A 20379-nucleotide genomic window follows, 5' to 3' on the forward strand; every position below is an offset into this window, starting at 1 on the left:
GTTTGTTTGTTCATTTGTTTTGGGACGGAGTTTCATTCTGCCGCCCAGGCTGGAGTGCAGTTGTGCAATTTCAGCTCACTGCAGCCTCCGCCTCCGGGGTTCAAGCAATTCTCCCGCCTCAGCCTCCTGAGTAGCTGGGACTACGGGCACCCGCCACCACACTCGGCTAATTTTTTTTGTATTTTTAATACAGAAAGGGTTTTACCATGTTGACCAGGCTGGTCTTGAACTCCTGACCTCAGGCGATCTGCCTGCCTCAGCCTCCCAAAGTGCTGGAATTAGCAACTTATTTTTAAATTACGGTATGTACATTGTTTTTTAGACATAATGCTATTTCACACTTAACAGACTACAGTACAGTGTAAACATAACTTTTATATGCACTGGAAAACCAAAAAGTTTGCATGACTTGATTTATTATGGTATTCACTTTATTGCCCCAGTCTGGTCCTAAACCTGCATATCTCTGAAGTATGCCTATATGATCAAAATTTGTAAAGCCATCAGTCTCTGTACAAAAACAAGTATTCAAACAAGCAAGTATTCAAACTATGCAATGTGCAATTTGAGAATTTTCTTCATACAGACGTTTCCCCCACATTTGTTACCCACATTCAATGACATTATCATCTCTCAGGAATTTGTTTCATTTAATAGCTGAAGTCACTCAGTTCACCAAAACTGAATTACATCCTCTGAAAGTAGGGACAAGAAAACCCAATTACAGGACTGTAATGAAGGGCAAGGTCTTCTCCCTCCAAAATTCTGAGTGCATGAAATCAAATGTCCATGAAAGTGCTTTCTATTGTTTCTCTAGTAACACAACGTGCTTTACTGGATCTGGTACAAACATAATTGCCATTCCAGATGACCTCATATACTTTGAAAATAGTGAAGAGATTTGATTTAGTCATGCCTTATGTTTCAACAAGTAAATATTTTTTCTTTCTCTCTAATTTTAAATGTAAAATAAAAATAGTGTGACAGTTTAAAATGTCAATGCTTTTTAAAGGCATTATTTTGAAATTTGAGATTTAAAGGAAATATACATGTGAACTGCTTCAAAAAAGGGTTATACAAATGTATGTTATCTTTAAGTACAAGAAATTCACTTACTGTGAAAATAAATTCAATAAAAATCTTAATTGCATAAACTGCAATCATCTAGTATATAATTTTTAGCACACATTTCATAACACTGATTATATTGCAACATAATACTGTGTAGATATTAACAACAGGCTTTTATTTTCTGCGTAATAATTTTTAATCATTCACTCAAGAATCAATAACTAAGGAATCTCAAAAACAGCTTAATTTTTCAATCTCTATTTTCAATCTATTAACTTACAATATTGGAAATACAGCATAATCTAATTGATTTATCTTCATAACTTCAAAATAAATAGAAGAACAACTGACTAGTGAGTCACAAATTGTGGTTAGTATTAGTATCAAACAGATCATGTTTAAGATTTATTCCAAGAGTTTTTACTAGAGTTACTATTTGCTGGATCAATCCTAACTTGCTACTATAATGTTTAGGGTTAAAACAAATTACCTACCTCTGACTGCTGCTTTTCTTTATTGACTATACTATTGCTTTATATTGCTTAATATTAACTATAATAATGCTTCAAACACTATATGAGTGCTTCCTTAAAAGATTGCTGGCACTATGAAGGTTATGCTACCTCTCTTCAGAGAATGTTATAGTTGTTAAGAATCCTGCTAATCCTGCTATCCACATAGAACCACAAAAATGCTAGGTTTAAGAGACATGGCTTGAACATCTTCTGTTTGATGCTACTTAGGGCAGTCCTATTATCTAGGAAGACTTTTAGTTTGGAGTAGGCTTTGAGGATCTCAGGGCGCTGTATCTTGATAATAAGTAAGCCTGGTTGCTTTCTTGGAGTTTTGGTCTATTTTTGTACCATACATAGGTTGAGTATTTCTTATCCAAAATGCTGTGACCAGAAGTGTTGGTTGGATTTCAGTTTTTCAAATTTAGGAATATTTGCATTTTAATTACTGGTTGAGCATCTCTAATCCAAAAAAAAAAAAAAAAAACCAAAATCTGAAATGCTCCAATGAGAATTTCCTTTGAGAGTCATGTTGGCATTCAAAAAGTTTTAAGACTTTTGGAGTATTTCAGACTTCAGATTTTCAGATTATGCACAGCCCGTACGGATAAGCTGCTCGATTAACCAGTTACATATTTCAATCTGAACTTACAGTACAATTTTGGCTCACACAGAGTTTAATGTGTCAGTGATATGTAAATGCTATTTTAAACTGTACTATCTTTATAAAGAATTTCAGCTGGTTGTATGACAGAAAACATTGATCTTTTTGTCTCTGAAAATCTAAGATATCATTATATCCTATCCTAAATTTACAAAAAACCTCTATGAAAGCAGTCAACTTTGTTGAAAAACCAGTGAGTACACCTCCATGTCTCCATCCATTGTTGCAAAGACTCGAACTTGACCATTGCTTACTCATCTAAAATAGAAAATATATCTGGCAAGATGTTATCAATGTCACCTCTACCACCTTTATCATGCAGTTATAAACTACACTGCTCAAGATTATCAACATAACCAAAATTCTGACTACAAAATGAAAGCATTAGCCAAGATATAAAGGCAATATAAGGAGAAACAGAAACAAAAGATTCAAATTGCACTATCAAAATGATAATACAACATGGAGAAATAAAAACAATTCAGGTTGCTTCTGAATTGTTTAACTTTTATACTCTGACTACACCTCCTTAGTAGAATATACTCACGGGAGAAAAATAACTAGAGAAATACTGAACCATACTTGGCAGGTTTGTTATTGGTAATGACATTAGTGCAGTAACTCTGAAACAATTTTGTGTGTATTACAGAATAATTTGTTTCTGGAACCTTTTTGTATTTGAAAGGAAGTGTTCAGACACCAATGAGATATATTAAAAGGGCAGAAAATAGTGCCAAAATCATAAAATATCTAGAGATTAATAAAATATGTGCAAAACATAAAACATTGCTGAAAGGAATTAAAGGAGACGAATATAAACCTATGTTTATGGATTGGAAGATTTAGTATATTCAGGAATGTTCATTCTAAATTAATCTAGAGATTAACCAGCAGGTTGTATATGTGTTGAAAGAGAGGGGAGTAGTGACAAACTGATTCTAAAATTTGTATGGAAACACAAAGGACCTGGAATAGCTATGGCAATATTGACGAAGAACAAGGTTGGAGATCTTCACTATCAGATATTAAACTTATAAAGCTACAATATTTAAGGCAGTGTGATACTGGCTTGAAGATAAACAGACTAATAGCACATAATTGAGGTGTAAAAATAAATCCAAAACTATATAGTCATTTTATTTATGACACAAAGCCCACTACAATTCAGCAGGGAAAAATTTTCTTTTTAACAAAAACGTACTAAGTTAACTGGGCATCCTATTTGGGGTGGGGTAAGGGAGGAAGGAATCTGGAACCTCTTTCATACTGTATACAAGATTCTAGACAGATTACAAACCAAAATGTGAAAGCTACACCAAGGTTTTCCCTTATATTTTCTTCAAGCTTCTAAAAGAAAATATGAGAAAATCTTTATGACCTACAGTAGGCAAAGATTTTTTTAATCAGACACAAAAAGGACTAAACATAAGAGATTGATAAATGGAACTTCACGAAAATTAAGAACTTCTTCATCAACAAACCCTCAAAAGATCATGTACACAAAGATAAAAATCACAAAACCCAAAAAGATGAAAAGACAGGTCATAAGTGGTGAGAAGTGACTTGCAGAACATATATATACTTGCAGACAAAGAGTTCCCATATATGAATAAAATAACCCAAGTATTTTTTAATGGGTAAAGACTTAGGTATTAAACAAAAGAGAATATCTAAATATGATAAGCCATATTAAAAGGTGCTCAATATCATTACTCATCAGGAAAACGCAAACTAAACCCACTATAAGGTACCATTTCACACATCTGAATGACTGTAATTAAGAGGACTGCCAATGCCAAGCACTGACACGGATGTATTGACAGAAGAAATTGGAATTCTTATACATTGCCAATGGGAGTGAAAACTGGTACAAGCACTTTGGAAAACAATGTGGATACATATCACAGACATCTGTTGAGAGAAAGACGTCAGGCATAAGAAAGTATGACTCCACTCATATGAAACTTCCAAATAGGCAAAACTAATCAATAGTGATAGAGACAGAAGAGTGGCTACCTGTTTTGAAGGATGGGGAGGGATACAGATTGGACAGGAACAGAGGTGAGCCTGCTTGGGGGCTGGAAATAGTCTATACATTGATCTAGTTCCTGGATACAAGATTGTATACATATGCAAAGATCCACTGAACAATTAAAATATGCAAATGTAAATGCATGAAAATTATATATCATTAAAAGGTGGGGAGACTACTACCAGACAAATTTGTGACAATGGGAGCATCAAAAAGAATTGCGATGATTATAAAACATTGAATAAAAAAAAAATCCTATGCATATATAATAAAAGAAAATGGCAGGCGAAGGGATTTATCTTTATAAAACACCATTAAATGTAGATGAAATGGCAGAATTAGAAAATTACAATTTGCAATGGCTAATGTAATAACTAATTCAGGCAAGGATCATCAGTGGATGCATAATCAGTTGGTAAATGTTATGGGAGAAGAGGATACTCAGGTGTCTCAAAGTATCATCCCACATTTCAGCTATTAATTAAAAGGAAAAAGGGCATTTTTATAATAGAGACATATGACAAATACCACCTTAACCATGTGATTTAACTTAGTAAATTCAATAATGGGACAAATTGGTTTTGCATGCCTCCAGAGGTAATGCAAAGAAAAGGACACATCATATGTGCCACATTCTTCATTAAAATGTCTAATCTGGCTGGGTGTGGTGGCTCACGCCTGTAATCCCAACACTTTGGGAGGCCGAGGCAGGCAGATTACTTGAGGTCAGGAGTTCAAGACCAGCCTGGTCAACATGGCGAAACCCTGTCTCTAATAAAAGTATAAAAATTAGCCAGGTGAGGTGGCACACACCTGTAATCCCAGCTACTCGGGAGGCTGAGGGCATGAGAATCACTTGAACCTGGCAGGCAGAGACTACAGTGAGCCAAAACTGTGCCACTGCACTCCAGTCTGGGCAACAGAGTGAGACCCTGTCTCAAAATAAAATAAAATAAAAGTCTAATCTGAATCTATTAATGAGGAAACAATCAGACAAATCCAAATTGTTAGACCTCTACAAAATAATGAGACTCCTCAAAAATGTTAATGCCATGAAAAAAAAGAGAAACCGTTTGAGATAAACTTTTCTAAGTAAAATAACAACTAAATGCAATGTATGATCCTTAATCAGATTCTGGATCCAAAATAAAAGCATCAAAGAATTTATGGGAATAAACTATGAAAATGAGAATATGGGCTGTATTAAGATATTATTGTGTAATTATTGGTGTTAAATTTCTCAAGTATGATAACAGTATTATGATTATGTAGGAGAATGTCTTGCTTTTAGGCAACATATTCTGAAGTATTTAGGGATGAGATATATCTGCAGCTCATTTTCAAATGGATTAGAAAAATGTCTGTGTCAATGTTTGTATAACAGAGACAGCAAATGTGTCAAAATATTAAAACTGGTAAATGAAAGTGAATCTAGAGCATTTCTGTAAGTTTCAATTTGTTCAAAATAAAAAGCTGGAGAAAAAACAGTAGAGAAAAATGGACTTTTCTTGTACTGCCTTTTTAGTACAAGATTTACAGTGGAACTAGACATAGCCCAAGTGAAGATATAGAACAGCTGTTGGCCCTACTGTCACACCTGGGAACAATTGCATAATTTAGGTACGGATCTGCCATAGGCAGAGAGTCTTTGCTGGAACCAAACAAATTCTAACAACATAAACAAGAATCTGAAAAAGGTACAAACACAAAAATGAGTATTTGTTGTGACAGCCACCCCTCCCTCAACCTGGGACACACATAGACATACACACATATGAATCTGGCAGATAAAGGAGTTGGGGAGAGTCAGAACCCAGTGAGATCACAATCTCACACAGCACTTAGGTTCCAGGGCCTTGCCACGGCTGAATCTGGAGATGGATTAAAATTAACTAAAAAGCTGAAAACTAACCCCTTCCCAGTTTAGAGTGGTGAGATCAAAGGAATCGTCCCCTGAGTTGAGCACCTGGAAAGTTGGAGATGGAGGTGGGATTGTAAACTGGTTCAACCATTGTGGAAAACAGTATGGTGATTCCTCAAGGATCTAGAACTAGAAATACCATATGACCCAGCCATCCCATTACTGGGTATATACCCAAAGGATTATAAATCATGCTGCTATAAAGACACAAGCACACGTATGTTTACTGCGGCACTATTCACAATAGCAAAGACTTGGAACCAACCCAAATGTCCATCAGTGACAGACTGGATTAAGAAAATGTGGCACATATACACCATGGAATAATAAGCAGCCATAAAAAAGGATGAGTTCGTGTTCTTTGTAGGGACATGGATGCAGCTGGAAACCAACATTCTCAGCAAACTATCGCAAGAACAGAAAACCAAACACCAGATGTTCTCACTCACAGATGGGAATTGATCAATGAGATCACTTGGACTCTGGAAGGGGAACATCACACACCGGAGCCTATTATGGTGTGTATTAGCCTATTATGGGATAGTGGGGAGGGATGGCATTGGGAGTTATACCTGATGTAAATGACGAGTTGATGGGTGCTGACGAGTTGATGGGTGCAGCACACCAACATGGCACAAGTATACATATGTAACAAACCTGCACGTTGTGCACATGCACCCTAGAACTTAAAGTATAATAAAAAAAAAAATGTTAAAAAAAAAAAAAGAAAAGAAAAAAGAGATCGCTGTAGTTCATTTGAAACTGGAAGTAAACTAAAACAAATTAAAACTATACTACTGCCTTGCTTGGCAGGGCTTCATATGGGATCCAAATTCTCAGTCTCTCTTACTAGGTGCTTGACATAAAAGAAGATGTTCCCTTTTTAGGGAAATTGAAGCAAAAATGATTATCTAGTTCAACCTTTATCATTCTTTTACAGAAATTGTCTTGCATAAAATAAAAAGCTATGAGACATGCAAAGCAGCAGGAAAATATGACCCATTATTAAGAGAAAAAAACAGTCAATGGAGTTAAATTCCCAGAAAATGTAGATGTTGGCATTAGAAGACAGACTTTAAAATAACTACAATAATTAGATTTTAAAATGTATAGAAAAATATTAGTGAGATGAAGAGGTAGGAAATTTCAACAGAAAAATGGAGGCTCTAGGGAAAAAATGGAAATTCTAAGAAGGAACAAAGAAAGAAAGGGAAGGAGAGAGGGAAGTAGGGAAGGAGGGAAGGCAGGCAAGAAGGGAGGAAGAGAGGGAAGAAGAGAGAGAGGGAGGGAGGGAAGGTGGGAGGAAGGAAGGAAGGGATGGAATTTACCAGATAGTGATGATAGCAGACTGCATGCATCAGAATAAAGCATCCGTCAACTCCTAGACATGGTAAGAGAAAATATCCAAAGGGAGGAATAGAGAGGAAAAAAAATGGGAAAAAAAGGAACAGTGTCAAAAATCTGTGAGAGAGTATTTTTTAAAAGTTGAACATACATGTAATTAGAATCCCCAAAGGAGAAGAGAGGAAGAATGGGGAAAATAAAGTATTTAAAAAGAAGATCTTGGCCAGAAATTTTCCAAAACTGATTAAAAATAAAAACCAACCCATAAAAGTGTTCAATGAACAAAACACGTCTAGGTTTACCACCATCAAACCAATAAAATCCAAACACATACTGAAAATCTTTGAACAACAAAGAAGACACATTATATTCAGAGGAACAACAGTGAGAATTATAGCGGACTTCTTATAAAACAGTGGAAGCCAGAAGATAATGGAATGGCATCTTTAAAGTGCTGAAAGGTAAAGCTATCAACCTGTAATTCTTAATCAGCAAACATATACTTCAAAAAATGAAGGCAAGATAACATTTTTAGACAGACAAAAACTAAGGGACTTCTTGGGAGATCTTTATCACAATGCTAAATAAAATTATTAAAATTAAAGAGAAACTATGTCAGATGGAAATTCAGATCTGCAGGAAGAAATTAAGAACACCATTGAGATGCAACCTGAAATGCCCAGTTGTGAAGGATGACTAGGAGTTAATTAGGCACAGGTCAAGATGAGGGGGGCAGAGGTGTATACAAAGCATAGGAAACAGTGTATGCAAAGGCCCTGAGGAAGGAAAAGGAATAGACCTTTCCAGGAACTGGAGAAAGAAGGGCCAATAGGGCTGGAGCAAAACAAACAAAAATAGCCTGAAGAGTGATGTGAGACAAAACCAGAAATCCAGCTGGGGCAAGGTCATAAAAGATGTTGTAGGCCACTTTTCTATTGTAGACTGCTTTTCAAATTTACATCAGCAGATATGCTGCTAAGATTAACACACTCTGTTTTTATTGAACTTCTGAAGTTACTGTAAGTTTAATATAATAAGTTCATAAATCCAGACATACCAGTGAATAGCCTTCATAAAATTATACATCTTGTACTTACAGTTTCCTAAATTCATGTAAAACATAATTTAAATCATGTCATTCTACTAGTCATCATCCTCTAGAGGCATTCCATCCACTCCAAATAGACCCTACAATGACCTACAGAAATCTGCTCTCACTCTATCCTACCTCCAATTATTAACTGCCTGACCTTATCTGCTATCACTCTCTGCTCCTCCTTGCTATTGCCCAAATAAGCCAGTTATTCTCCTGCTTTAAGGCAGAAGATTATCCCACATCATTCACATGATTATCCACAAGGATAGGAGTCTTTGTTTTACTTATACATCTCAAGTATCAAAAAGTATCTGGTGTACAGCAGGCCAAAACCTTACCAACACCGGAAAGAAGGGAAGAAAGAATGAAAGAAAAACGAAGTAAGAGGTCCACAAACTGGCAAGAAAAGGTCTCTGCACCTTTCATTTGTAAAAGATAAATTATAGTGATGTCTTCTTTGAAATGCTACTCCCCTACTGAAGAGTTTCGTGTTTGGAGAGATTAATGGGGAATCAGGAAACTTGTAATCCTCTCTCTGCAAAAAGATGCGCAATATTGATCTGGGCAATGATTTCTTGGATAAGACTGCAAAAGCACCGGCAAGGAAAGCAAAAATAGCCACATAGGATTGCGTCAAACTAAAATGCTTCTGCACAACAAAGGAAATAATGAACAGAGTGTAGAGTCAACCTGAGGACTGGGAGAAAATAACTGCAAACGATGCCTCTGATAAGGGGCCAATATTCAAAATATATAAGGTACTCAAATAACAGCAAGAAAACAACTCCATTTTTAAAACGGGCAAAGAATCTGAAGTCATTTCTCAAAAGGAAAGATACAAATGGCCAGCAGATATAGGAAAAAAATGCTCAGCTTCTCAAATCATAAGGGAAATTCAAATTAAAACCAAAATGAGATATCAACCTACACCTGTTAGAATGGCTATTATCAAAAAAGACAAATGATAAGTGTTGGAGAGGATGTGGAAAAAAGGGAACTCTTGCACACTATTGGTAGGAATGTAAATTCATACAGTCATTTTAGAAAACCATGTAAGTTTCCTCAAAAACACTAAAAATAGAATTGGCAATCCCACTTCAGAGTACATATCCAAAGGAACTGAAATCAGTACATCAGAGATATCTGCACTCCCATGTTCATTTCAGCATTATTCACGATAGCCAAGCAACCCTAAGTTTCCATAAAGAGATTAATGAATCAGGAAAATGTGTTATACATACACAATGGAATATGACAGAACCTTAAAAAAGAAGGAAGTTATGTCATTTGAGACACTATGAATGGAACTGAAAGATACTATGCTCAGTGAAATAAACCAAGCACAGGAAGTCAAATACTGTATGATATCAATTATACGTGGAATCTAAAAGTCATTCTCACAGAAACAGAGAACAGAAAAGTAGTTACCAGAGGCTCAGGGGAGAGAGGGGTAATGGGGATATGATCCAAGGATATGAAGTTTCAGTTGGGCAGGAGGAGTAAGTTTTAATGCTCTACTTGGTGACTACAGTTAATGTATTGCATATTTTGAAATTGCTAAGAGATTTTTAGCATCCTCACCTCAAAAAATGCTAACTTGCTGAGGGAATACATATGTTAACTTGCTTGACTGACTCTCTCTACAATGTATACATAAATCAAAACATCACATTGTACCCCATTAATATCTACAATTATTTGTAAGTTAAAACAAATAATTTTTTAAAATACAAATATATAAAATCACCTCCCTGCTAGGTAACCTTGAGCCAATCACTTAATGTTTAAGTGCTTCCATTTTTATGATACTGGGATACTTACTATATATCTACCATATAAGAATAAGGATTAATGAGATTGTTTTCAAAGTGTTCTAAGAATTCTTTTCCAAATCTTATATAAATGGCATAACTATGTCAATGAGTAATTAGGAACATGTATGTTTATAGTTTAGTCTCAGTTCAGTGCAAAAATATTTAAGAAATATGGGTCAGAAATATGTTGTAGGCCATAAAAATGGTTTAACTAGAGATGAACCCCAAAGCAATCCTTTCATTCACTTTCAATTACTTTTGGAGGCAATCCGTTCATCTACTTTGAAGTACTTTTGGGGGCAATCCTTTCATTTGATTTGAATTACTTTTTAAAAAAGTATTTATTTTTAAAAAATACAAAGTAAGGAATTTCCTCTTCATATGTGTACATCTTTATATGTGTGAACATGTTTTACATGAAACAGCATCAATCATGCTTCACAATAATTTTTTTAATCTTATGAAAAAGCTAAACAATCCTATTTCACAAAAAAAGAATTTCTAACAATAAAAAAATTGGAGAAAAATACTGTATTCAGGTTTTTCTTAATAAACATTCATGTGCTTTCCAATCAGCAGGCCAAAACCTTGCACCATCAACACATGTTGTGTGCATACTGTAAAAGAAAACATTCTAAAGGCAAAACGAAATTGCTAGCTTTCATCTTTGCAAAAATTCTCAGTTGCAACAGAATGAAATTTACTAAAGAAGCTTGATCAATGAAAATATCTGCATAGTTTTTAATATAAAATGTATAACCTCAACATTACTGATCATTACTATAAGACCTTTTATTGCATTTTACAAGTTTCAGATTTGAAGGTTTTAAATGTGTTTTTAATTATTTATTTAATAATTGATTAAGCTATTCATGCTACACATTTTATAACTGCTTTGTTCAGGCAAAATGTTTCCCTTATAAAACCACAGGAGGAAAAAGAAAATTTTAAAAAAGTATACCTATGCTATCTTAGCATCTAGTACAGAGCAAACTAAATAATGGAAATAGAACTTAAATGTAAGTAACAATTCAGAACTATTCTTTGCAATATAAACCAGTCACTCATGTGACCAAAGTAACTCTCCTAAGAAAGTAAGGTACCAATTAGTAACCCACTAGCATTTCCAGAGAGCAATGCTCTATAAAAGCTTACTAAATACATAAATAGGTACTACCAGAATAAATATTTCTGTCCATAGAAAAAGTGTATGCTAAAATATCAGAAAAAAATAGGGTCTGAAAATCTCATTACCTAAAACCAAAATATGTTGAGTTTTTACCAATATTTTACCCAAAACTGCAGTTTATGTTCTCAATTTTAATGACATTACCTGTATTTTCACGAGTAATTTTACATGCAAGTAAAATTATCTACTTATTTCAGTAAAACTGAAATTCTAATTCTAATGATATTCAGTTTACCTTTTCCTAAAAAAAGTGATGTCTAAGCATGCTTTTCAGCTATACCAAGTAGCTGAAAAGTATCAAAAAGACAATTCAACAGCCTGAAAAGCCAACTGAATAGTCTGAATCCCATTGTTAAAATTTAAGAAAACTTTGTAAGGAATGTTGTTCAAGCCACATGAGATTCAAAATTATAAGAAAACATAAGACCAAGAATTAAAAACCATGGTATACACGGAGGGTAGCACGACAGACCTTTGCGCTTTACATACAGTGGTCTTCCTGGCGGTCTAGGTTCCAAAATTTTGAATAACCTCTTTCCTCTGACACCTCATTGTTAACACACAATGCTTCTTTCTTCCATTATTAAAAGGTTATTTCCCCATTTCTTAGGTCATTCTCACAGAATCTGTGGTTCAAAGTGCTTCATGGCCCACAGTATCACAATGTGCAGAATCCACAGTCAGGAAAAGCCAAAACTTTTTTTTTTTTTAAACACATACTATACCAATTAACTGATGTCATGTTGCAACCAGTTGTCAAATACTCTAGCTTTACATTTCTGTGATTCTAAATACTAAGAACATATTAGCTAAGTATCCATTAGTAACTCGCTGACTAAAAGAAGTCCAGCATTGACTCTGCATTATGTTTGGAGATGATTACTCTTATAGCACATGTTAAAACATGTGCATATTCAAATACAGCAGGCACTGAGTGTACAAAAATGCGTGGAAGGACAAAGTCACTTCACACAAAGCAAGCTGACCTTTATTCTTTTCTCCCTCATACAAAAATTTATCATGAAAGAAATCTACAGAGAGATGTATTAGAAATTCATTTACAACTATGATTAATCTAGAAACGTGACACTCTGAATTTATATTAGAATTTAAACTAAGCTAATTAGTCAATAACAGTAATAATACAAGCTAACAATTACATAGCAGCTACCATGTGCCAAACATTGTTCTAGGTATTTACACATATGAATTTACTTAGTCTCTGCAATAATCCTACGAGGTGGGTAACATCATTATGCTCATTTACAAAGAGGAAACTAAGGCAAAGAGAGATTAAATGACTTGCTCAGGTCACAGAGCCACTAAATAGCAGTCAGGATTTGAACCCAGGCAACCTGGATCCAGAGTCTATATTTTTTACAATACTGTTCTCTTTAGAAAGCCCTTAAACACTCAAATATTTTGCAAAAAGTACTTAAAAGAGTATCAAATGTTAACACATTAAAATAAGAATATACTGTGTAGCTCCTGCAACAAAAAGTTATCCCTACAAAAGAAAGTGGTATCGATTACCGCCTACTTCTATTATAACTAAAACGTTAGCTTTCACAGTTTTAAAATTATACAAACAATTGATACTTGAGGGTAGGTGAGGTGGCTTACACCTGTAATCCCAACACTTTGGGAGACCAAGGCAGGAGGACTGCTTGAGGCCAGGAATTAGAAACCAGCCTGGGCAACAAAGAAAGATTGCATCTCTATAAAAAATTTTAAAAAAATTTTAAGAGTGTGGTGATGAGCTCCTGTAGTCCCACCAACTCTGGAAGCTGATTCTGAGGCAGGAGGATCACCTGACCCCAGGAGTTTGAGGCTGCAGTGAGCTATGATCTACCACTGCACTCCCGACTGGGCAACAAAAAGAAACTCTGTCTCAAAAAAAAAAAAAAAGAATTGATACAGTTGATACAGACCCACTATTTCATCAAATTACTAAGCCTTATATCACATAAGAAGTATAATGGTCATGAAAAGTTAACTTAAATGAATGCTAGTGTTTAAATTTTGAATCAAAATAATAAGATCAAACATTTAAAGAATGCCATTATAGATTAAATTTAAAGAAGAAAACTGCATTGCCAGGAGTAATTCTGAGAACGGTTTTTGATTACCTACCTCTCCATGATTGAAAAAGAAGCACAACACTGTAACCAGGCCTCCTAATCGGCTGCCACTGGAAAAGAAGAAAACATAACTCAAATAACAAAAATTCAGGTCAATCCTAAGAAAAACCTTAAAACACATAAGATCATAACCTCTGGTATTATAAAAGATTTTAGTCATACTAGAACTCTCCTATGCTTATTTACAAAATAGTTTATTTCCTCCAAAATTTCATTAGTCAAAATAACATTTTTTTCATTTTTAAAAAATCATTTGCTAACTTCAAAATATATAGACTCAGAAAAGCACGCAAACTGAAAGGGAATAAAAAATTCTTACTAGTCATACTACTGTACATCATGCAACCTGATTTTTCTGTTTATTTTCTTTAGTACCTCATATTTATTTATGTCCTTCAACATTTCTCAAACTGCTTTCCTTGGGACAGATGACATACGTTAGGAAAAAGGGTGAGAAAGATGTGCAAGGAAAGGGATCCATGGTCATGAGAATGGAAAACCCCACACTGCCTACTTGCTCCTAGAAATTCACAAGGCACTTCCACACATGAAAGATTTAATTTCATATTTCCCAAATCCCATCCCCAAGCTACTTTTCTGCAGAATACAGAATACCAGTTTATAGATAAAGTTTTATGTTTCATTTGTTTTCAAAAACTGGAATAGAACACAAATATAAAGTATGACAATCAGGATTATAACTCTAGGTAAAAAAATAAAATAGTATAATCTGCTAGTTCTAACAATTAACCTTCATTTGCTCAGCGAAGAGTGAAATATGTTCCCTACTGTACCCGAAGTCTGGGTAGGGGACATAAGGCTTTGTGTAGGTTTATTTCATCATGTTCTGCATCTTTACTCTTGAGGTCTTCTTACCCGTTTTAGCTCATGCTGCTTTCTCATTATTCTACCCAAATATCCTTCCTTCTTTTTCTTTAAGTATAGGTATACCACAGAGAGGTCAGAGAGGAAACAAAGAACCAGATGGTATAGGCATCAAAGGCCCTGTATTTACTCCTGTGATGTATGAATGAGGAAAAGAGGAAGAGATGCAATGGCCAGCAGGGATAATCCACGTAGGGAGTATCCAGAAGGAGACAGGTAGGGCTGGGACCCAGCACAGGTGGCCTCTTTGCCTTGGCAAAAGAGGAGGAAGACTGCATATTTAGTGGCAAGTACTTTGTGGAGTTTCCATGTTCCCCACAGAGCAGAAGACACAGCCACTTGCTGCTAGAGAGAAACAACGGCAGCATTAAAGGTCTGAGGAAAGACAAATGTCTGAAACACCACTCACATTTCAGGAGAGCGGTAACTGGGGAAAACAAGTGCTGCTGGGATATCTTAAGGGAACAATTGAGGCTGCAGAACACACATCTATAGGGTCACTAATCATAAGACTGTGTGATTTTTGCCTACCGATTATCAGCCTAGAAAGTACAAATGAAATATAAAGAAGCAAAGAAACTGAGAACATTGGCCAGAAAGTGGCTGAAGTGATGGATCACTGAAATAAGAGCATCAGATGGCCGGGCGCGGTGGCTCAAGCCTGTAATCCCAGCACTTTGGGAGGCCGAGACGGGCGGATCACGAGGTCAGGAGATCGAGACCATCCTGGCTAACACAGTGAAACCCCGTCTCTACTAAAAATACAAAAAACTTAGCCGGGCGAGGTGGCAGGCGCCTGTAGTCCCAGCTACTCGGGAGGCTGAGGCAGGAGAATGGCGTAAACCCGGGAGGCGGAGCTTGCGGTGAGCTGAGATCCGGCCACTGCACTCCAGCCTGGGTGACAAAGCGAGACTCCGTCTCAAAAAAAAAAAAAAAAAAAAAAAAAAAAAAAAAATAGAGCATCAGATAGAGGCGCTTAGAAAGCAGTACAGGCCAGGAAGTAGAGGCCAGGGGTCTCTCCTGAAAGGTGCACCACATCTTCTTCAAAAGAGAAGAACACAGGCTAGGCCCAGGCTTCATCACAAGTGATTAGACATTAGAAAGGTTAAGACAGAGTTAAGCGTTTAAAAAACAAATAAATACATTTTAATGTTTTGAACTTTCTCTAACAAGACAAAAACTTTAGAAGTGTATAGGGAAAAACGTGATTTTTCTCTTGCTGCCCTCTCCCAATCCTATTCACCTAAGAACATTTTAGTACATGTCTATTCTTCCAAATCTCTCTCTAACCACACAAACATATATTTTCTATGTGATCATATTAATATCTGAAATTTGTTCCTTTTCTAATTATTCCAGCATAAAGATTATTCCTAACCAATATATGTAATAACCTTAGAGGGATTATTTTTATAGATGGCAAATACTGTATAATACAAATATATTTATTTAGCTCATTCCATATTACTGGACATAGAAACATTTTTCAATTTCTTGCTATAATAAAAAACGGTTAAACTTCCTCGTACATGTAAATACTGGCGCGTTTGTTTCGGCAGGAGGGACCTAACTGTGAGACACGTGAGTCAAAGGATGTGAGCTGTGCCCGGAAGCACTGCAGCAGTCCGCACCCTCGTCACAGAGGATGCAGGAGGTCGTTTCTCCACCCCTCGTGGAGCACCTCATGTGCTTTTCAAATTTTGTCCTTAGATAGGTGAAAACCCTTTTCGCACTGCTTACTTGTATGGATCATCATTTTAGTATTTTGTTTTGCAACATGCATTTTCTCTTCCGTGAACTGCTTATTTACATTCTTGACTATTTTTCTATTAGACTGTCTATTTCCCTACTTAAAAATTAAGGTTATCAAACCTTTGACTGTCAAATGTGAAAATAACATTTAAAAGCTGTCCAAAAAAACAACCACTTTAAGCCTTGAGGGAGATGTGACTGTGATCTGAGTCACACATGGTTACAACTTCCGTTCTTAGATTATAGATTAACTTGCTTTCTCATTTTTCTTGTTCAATACAATGACTAGAGAATTAAACAATGCCAGGCACCAAAACTTCCTACTTTTTTTTTTTTTCCAGAGACCAGGTCTCACTCTGTCACCCAAGCTTGGGTAGAGTGGCACAATCATGGCTCACTGCAGCCTCAAACTCATGGGATTCAGCAATCCTCCTGCCTCAGCCTCCAGAGTAGCTGAGACTACAGGTGTGAGCCTGCCTTCGTAGTTAACAACCTGTTATAGATTAACCTTCTCTGTGTTGCTTTACTTTGCTTAGATCAGGCTATAGAAAATCCATCATTATTATACTTTCTGTAAAAAGAAAAAAAAAAAAAGTTAAATGTACCCTTCCCCAAAAGAAATACCACCTATAACCCATCAAACTGCTGTGACTATGTGCCACCTGTATGAACAATGTTGTATTCCTGCTAAAAATTTCTGTCTCTGCCTATATAAATGAAACCTAAACTTCCCTGCTTCCAAAGGCTGACTTCATTCCTTTGGAGTTGGTGTTCCTGAGTGGTCCACCCTCACACTTTGTGCTTGAATTAATGCTCTTTAGATTCTGATATTTTTGATTATTTTAAGTTAACACACATGTGTGACAAAGTATTCTGATACATTTGTGGTGTATGCTGTCAGAAAGAATTTTTAAACTTTTACGTATTTAAGTATGTTGATATTTTCCTTTATTTCTTCTGCACTTCCTGTCTTGTCTCTGAAGGTCTTCCACACCTCAAAACTATAGTCTCCTAAAATTTCTTCTAATATTATTAATTGCATTTTCCACTTAGCTCTTTCACCCTAATTTTGTTCTCTTTGAAATAGCCAATTATATTAAAATCATTTATCAAGTAAACATCCCTTTTACCAGTGAATGAAATTCAGCCTTTATCTTATATTAATTTCTTACAATGCTAGACTCTCTTCTATTTCATTCAACTGACTTAATTCTGTATTTTTTTGTATCACACTATTTTTATTACTGTAGCATTATGGTAATTTTAACGCATGATTTTAAAAAGCTCCCCACCCCCAACTACTCTTTTAAGATTTTTTAGGTAAATCTTACCAACTTACTCTTACATATAACGTCTGAACCAGTCTCCCAACCCTGCTCCCCTACCCAAGAAAAAAATATCAGGCTTATCAGAATGACATTAAATTTATATATAATTTGGGTTGGGAAGGACGGTCATTTATATGACAGCCATTCAGTTAAACAGTATATCTCTTTCCATTTACTCAATTCAAATTGCATTCCTTTAAATAAAAATGTTAGGGGCCAGGCACGGTGGCTCATGCCTATAATCTCAGCACTTTGGGAGGCCAAGGTGGGTGGATCACTTGAGGCCAGGAGTTCCAGACCAGCCTGCCCAACATGATGAAACACTGTCTCTACGAAAATACAAACAAACAAACACACAAACAAACAAAAAACATTAGCTGTGTGGTGGCACACAACTGTAGTCCCAGCTACTCACGAGGCTAACAGTCAAGAATCGTTTGAACCGGGAAGGTGGAGGCTACAATAAGCTGAGATTGCTCCATGGCACTCCAGCCTGGATGACAGAGTGAAACTGTCTCAAAAAATAATAAAAATTTTTTTGGACAACCAATGTAAGAGTTAAATACCAAAAGTTAAAACTTCTAGAAATACAAAGAGAACATGACAAAATCTGATCACAGTGGAAAATTTTAATTCTTTCATAATCTGACAGGTCAAGTAAGCTAAACGAAACATACTAGGGATTTGAAGGAGACAATCAACAAGCTCAGTGTTGTGACTATACAGAGATTACACATCATTGTCTACGTCACTGGAACATCTAGTTGCAAAGGTACCTCATTCTCTGATTAGAATCTAAAACAACCTAAAACACAAGAAAGATAAGTTTTTTTAAAAATGACACTTGGGGAATTTAATATAAAATTTCCTTTTAAAAATTTCCTGGAACAACGAGGAATCAAAATGGAAATTTAATACTTTAATTTTCTAAATGGCAGAATAAAGGTAGAGAAAGAACAAAAGACTCACAAATCCAATTCCCCGACGAAATCTCAGGATGAGGTTTGCCTAAGAAGTCGCATACCCTCACTCAGTTGCCATACAACCTGGGAGGCTCTGAGGTTGGACAATTTCCTGAGGGCAGAGCCACTGTGACAACATTCCTTTTTCACCAAATTACTAAAATACAGGTTATGGTCCAATATCTTCCATGAATATGGGCTCAGCTTTGCTTAACTAACAAAAGAGGCATATTTTTTCTAGTACACTTTGGGGAACTGCAAAGCTAGAAGAGGAGAATAAAATGCGTTTATCTCCAAGGATGTTCTGAGTTAGAATCACTGTGAAATGATGTGACTTGAAACAAATCTAAAATAGTGTTCTCCATGTCCACCCTCTTACCCCAATCCATAGAGGCTACTATGTAAGTCTTTTTATTTTGCTAAACAGAAAAGACGCAGCAATCAGAATACCTAAAATTAAATTTTTTTTTCCCACTATAGTTGATCAGTTGATATTTTAGCATTCCCTAGTGATTAAAAAAAAAAGTTTCTTCTGCAATATTACTGTCAGAAAATATGAAAGCTCCTATTGTGCAAATTTTAAAACATTCTAAGCTTGCTAAACATTTACCACATTTACTTATACATCTCATTCACCTAAACCTTGATTTTTCTTAGATATAAAATGAGGGGATAATAAAAAAAAAAGCTAAAAATGACCTAAAAATACTTTCCAGTTCTAAAATTTAAGAATTTTATAATTTTCTTCTTTCCTACCTACCACAGTTGTATAGATTTAAATCAATTATTAAGTTTTGATAGGTTTTATTAATCATTGAGATTTTTATCTCTATTTACAAAAATGATGAACCATCCAAAGTTCAACTTTTGAAGAGAAAAAAGCAATCAGAGTTAATTCAAAACTATATTAAATAACTCTTACGAGTAAGCTTTCTTATTGTTGTATAAATGCTTAAGAAAGAGAAAATGGAGAAAAATTTGGAAATAACCAAATTAAGATAATTTCCAATCTTAAGTTGGAGATTGAAGGCTTTGGGCACCTTCCTAGCTCAATGAAGAAATGCCAAGCAGGCCTGGTTCAGAGCTGAGAACCTTCCCCTAGACTCACGGTGGCAGGGGGAGAGGGGATTCACTGGTTACTAAGGAAAGAAAAAGGAAAGAAAGATGAGGAATGAGGATAAGACTCAGGAAGGATGAGAAAAGTTCTCAGCTTGGTCCTTTCCAGTCTGTTTCAAGCAAGTCATTAATGTCTTCAACTCTCTATCTGCCAGTTCTAACAGAAGTTACTTATTTATCAGATTGTGAACTCAATTCACCCATGGTGCCTAGTTCCAAGCCTTGTCCATGAAAGACAGTGAAAGGGTATCTGAAAACAGAACTATTCAATCAAAAGACTGCTGGCATTCCTTTTCTGAAAGCTTGGAGCCAAACACACCACACCTCATGTCATTGTTGCTCTCGGTACTGGCCCCAATACCAGGCAGGGCCATGTGTTCAGGTGAGCCTCTGCTCTGACCCAACCACCACACCTCCTCAACACCTATGCAGACCTCTCCACTGTGTGCTCCAGGCCCTTCATTCCATGGTGAACAACTACCTATCTGACACCCACAGCCTCTTCCCAGAGGCTTCCTCCTTCTCTTGCCCGGAAATATCACTCTCCTCTGA

At 35.8% G+C, this 20379-nt stretch overlaps 1 protein-coding gene across 3 annotated transcripts in view; it reads right to left on the reverse strand.

Moving 5' to 3' along the window:
* LOC105475857 (dpy-19 like C-mannosyltransferase 1) overlaps window positions 1-20379 on the reverse strand; it is a 110420-nt gene that overhangs the window by 48359 nt on the left and 41682 nt on the right. For all 3 annotated transcript variants that reach the window (XM_071095033.1, XM_071095032.1, XM_071095030.1), the window contains one exon: window positions 13777-13834. In XM_071095033.1, the coding sequence (XP_070951134.1) occupies window positions 13777-13834 (58 nt within the window). The remainder of the gene's footprint in view (window positions 1-13776; window positions 13835-20379) is intronic.

Source organism: Macaca nemestrina, chromosome 4 (assembly GCF_043159975.1).
Source record: "Macaca nemestrina isolate mMacNem1 chromosome 4, mMacNem.hap1, whole genome shotgun sequence".
Classification (NCBI taxonomy): Eukaryota; Metazoa; Chordata; class Mammalia; order Primates; family Cercopithecidae; genus Macaca; species Macaca nemestrina.